This window comes from Poecilia reticulata, linkage group LG14 (assembly GCF_000633615.1).
Source record: "Poecilia reticulata strain Guanapo linkage group LG14, Guppy_female_1.0+MT, whole genome shotgun sequence".
Lineage (NCBI taxonomy): Eukaryota > Metazoa > Chordata > Actinopteri > Cyprinodontiformes > Poeciliidae > Poecilia > Poecilia reticulata.
This window is the reverse complement of record NC_024344.1, coordinates 8,677,300-8,678,423: the sequence shown is the minus strand read 5'-3', so window position 1 is coordinate 8,678,423 and position 1,124 is coordinate 8,677,300. Positions and strand designations below refer to the sequence as shown.

General features: G+C 42.0%; 1 protein-coding gene across 1 annotated transcript in view; it reads right to left on the bottom strand.

The window, feature by feature from the left end:
- gab3 (GRB2 associated binding protein 3) overlaps positions 1–1,124 on the bottom strand; it is a 19,524-nt gene that overhangs the window by 4,703 nt on the left and 13,697 nt on the right. The window contains exon 6 of the mRNA XM_008427505.2: positions 188–434. Within this exon, the coding sequence (XP_008425727.1) occupies positions 188–434 (247 nt within the window). The remainder of the gene's footprint in view (positions 1–187; positions 435–1,124) is intronic.

Sequence of the window (1,124 nt, the reverse complement as noted above, 5' to 3'; positions counted from 1 at the left end):
CTATTTTGTGTTGGTGTGTCAAATAAAACCCTGATAAAATGCCTTGATGACAACATGATCAAGGTGTATGAATACTTTTGAGAGATGCTGAATAATTCCCAGACGATGYTTGCCATAATAAAAATTAGACCTAAACTAGTTTTTTTTCTCTCTCTCTTTTCACACTCGGACCTGAAATTCTTCTCACCTCTCCGTAAGCGAGGCTTGAGGTGCCGGTGAACTGGAGGCGGTGCAATTTCTCCAGGTTGGCACATTACTGGGCTGAGTGACGAGGCAGACTCAGCTCTGGAGTTTGTACTGAGGAAGCTGGAAGTCCTGGGGCTCATGGGGATGTAACTGTCACCTTCAACAGATGGAAGAGACGGAGAAGGGGACGCCATGGGGACGTACGAGTCGTCCTGGTAGCTTTGAACTCGTACCGTATTTAAACAGGGCTGAAAAGAGACAAAGAATCATTTGATCAGACGGGTGCATTAGTGTTTTTTGTAACGAAACACTATGGAGACATGCTTAGAGCTTTCAGATCTCCTAGTTTTGGTAGTACCGCTGTAGGAGATTCTCCCCTTCCCCACATACAAATATGTTTTGTAATTGGACAAAAGCGCTTTTCAAAGTGGAGATTTTTTAACAACTGTCTTGGGTGTATCTGTGCACAGTATTTGGCAGAAGAACATAAAGCAGCCTACTCTGAGTCTGCCCACTCTCGCTTTGTACACCACAACAGCAGCAGCAGTAGTTTTTATTGTCTTTTCTGTATCTCTCTCATATTTTATAAACAAACATTGTCTGAGAAGCATYCCTCATTTAGAGGAGACAGGAAACAGCTCCAGGAGAATTACTGGCTTCACCCTCACCAATGCTCAGGATGCCCTTCCTTTTGTATGTTAATTTGCCATTTGATGTTCAGGTTATTGCCACCTACTGGCAYGGCATGGGTATTTAAATCTAGATGGAAATATTTTAAATTAATTAAGATAAAGAAGATTTGGAGGGCTGTACTCTGGCCTTTTTATGTAAATTTACAGGAAAAGTCCTGATCTTTTCACACAAATGAAGAGCATTTGTGTATAGTGAATCATTTCCACCCTAAATTTGGTCATATGTACAGGACCACGTTCCTGCTG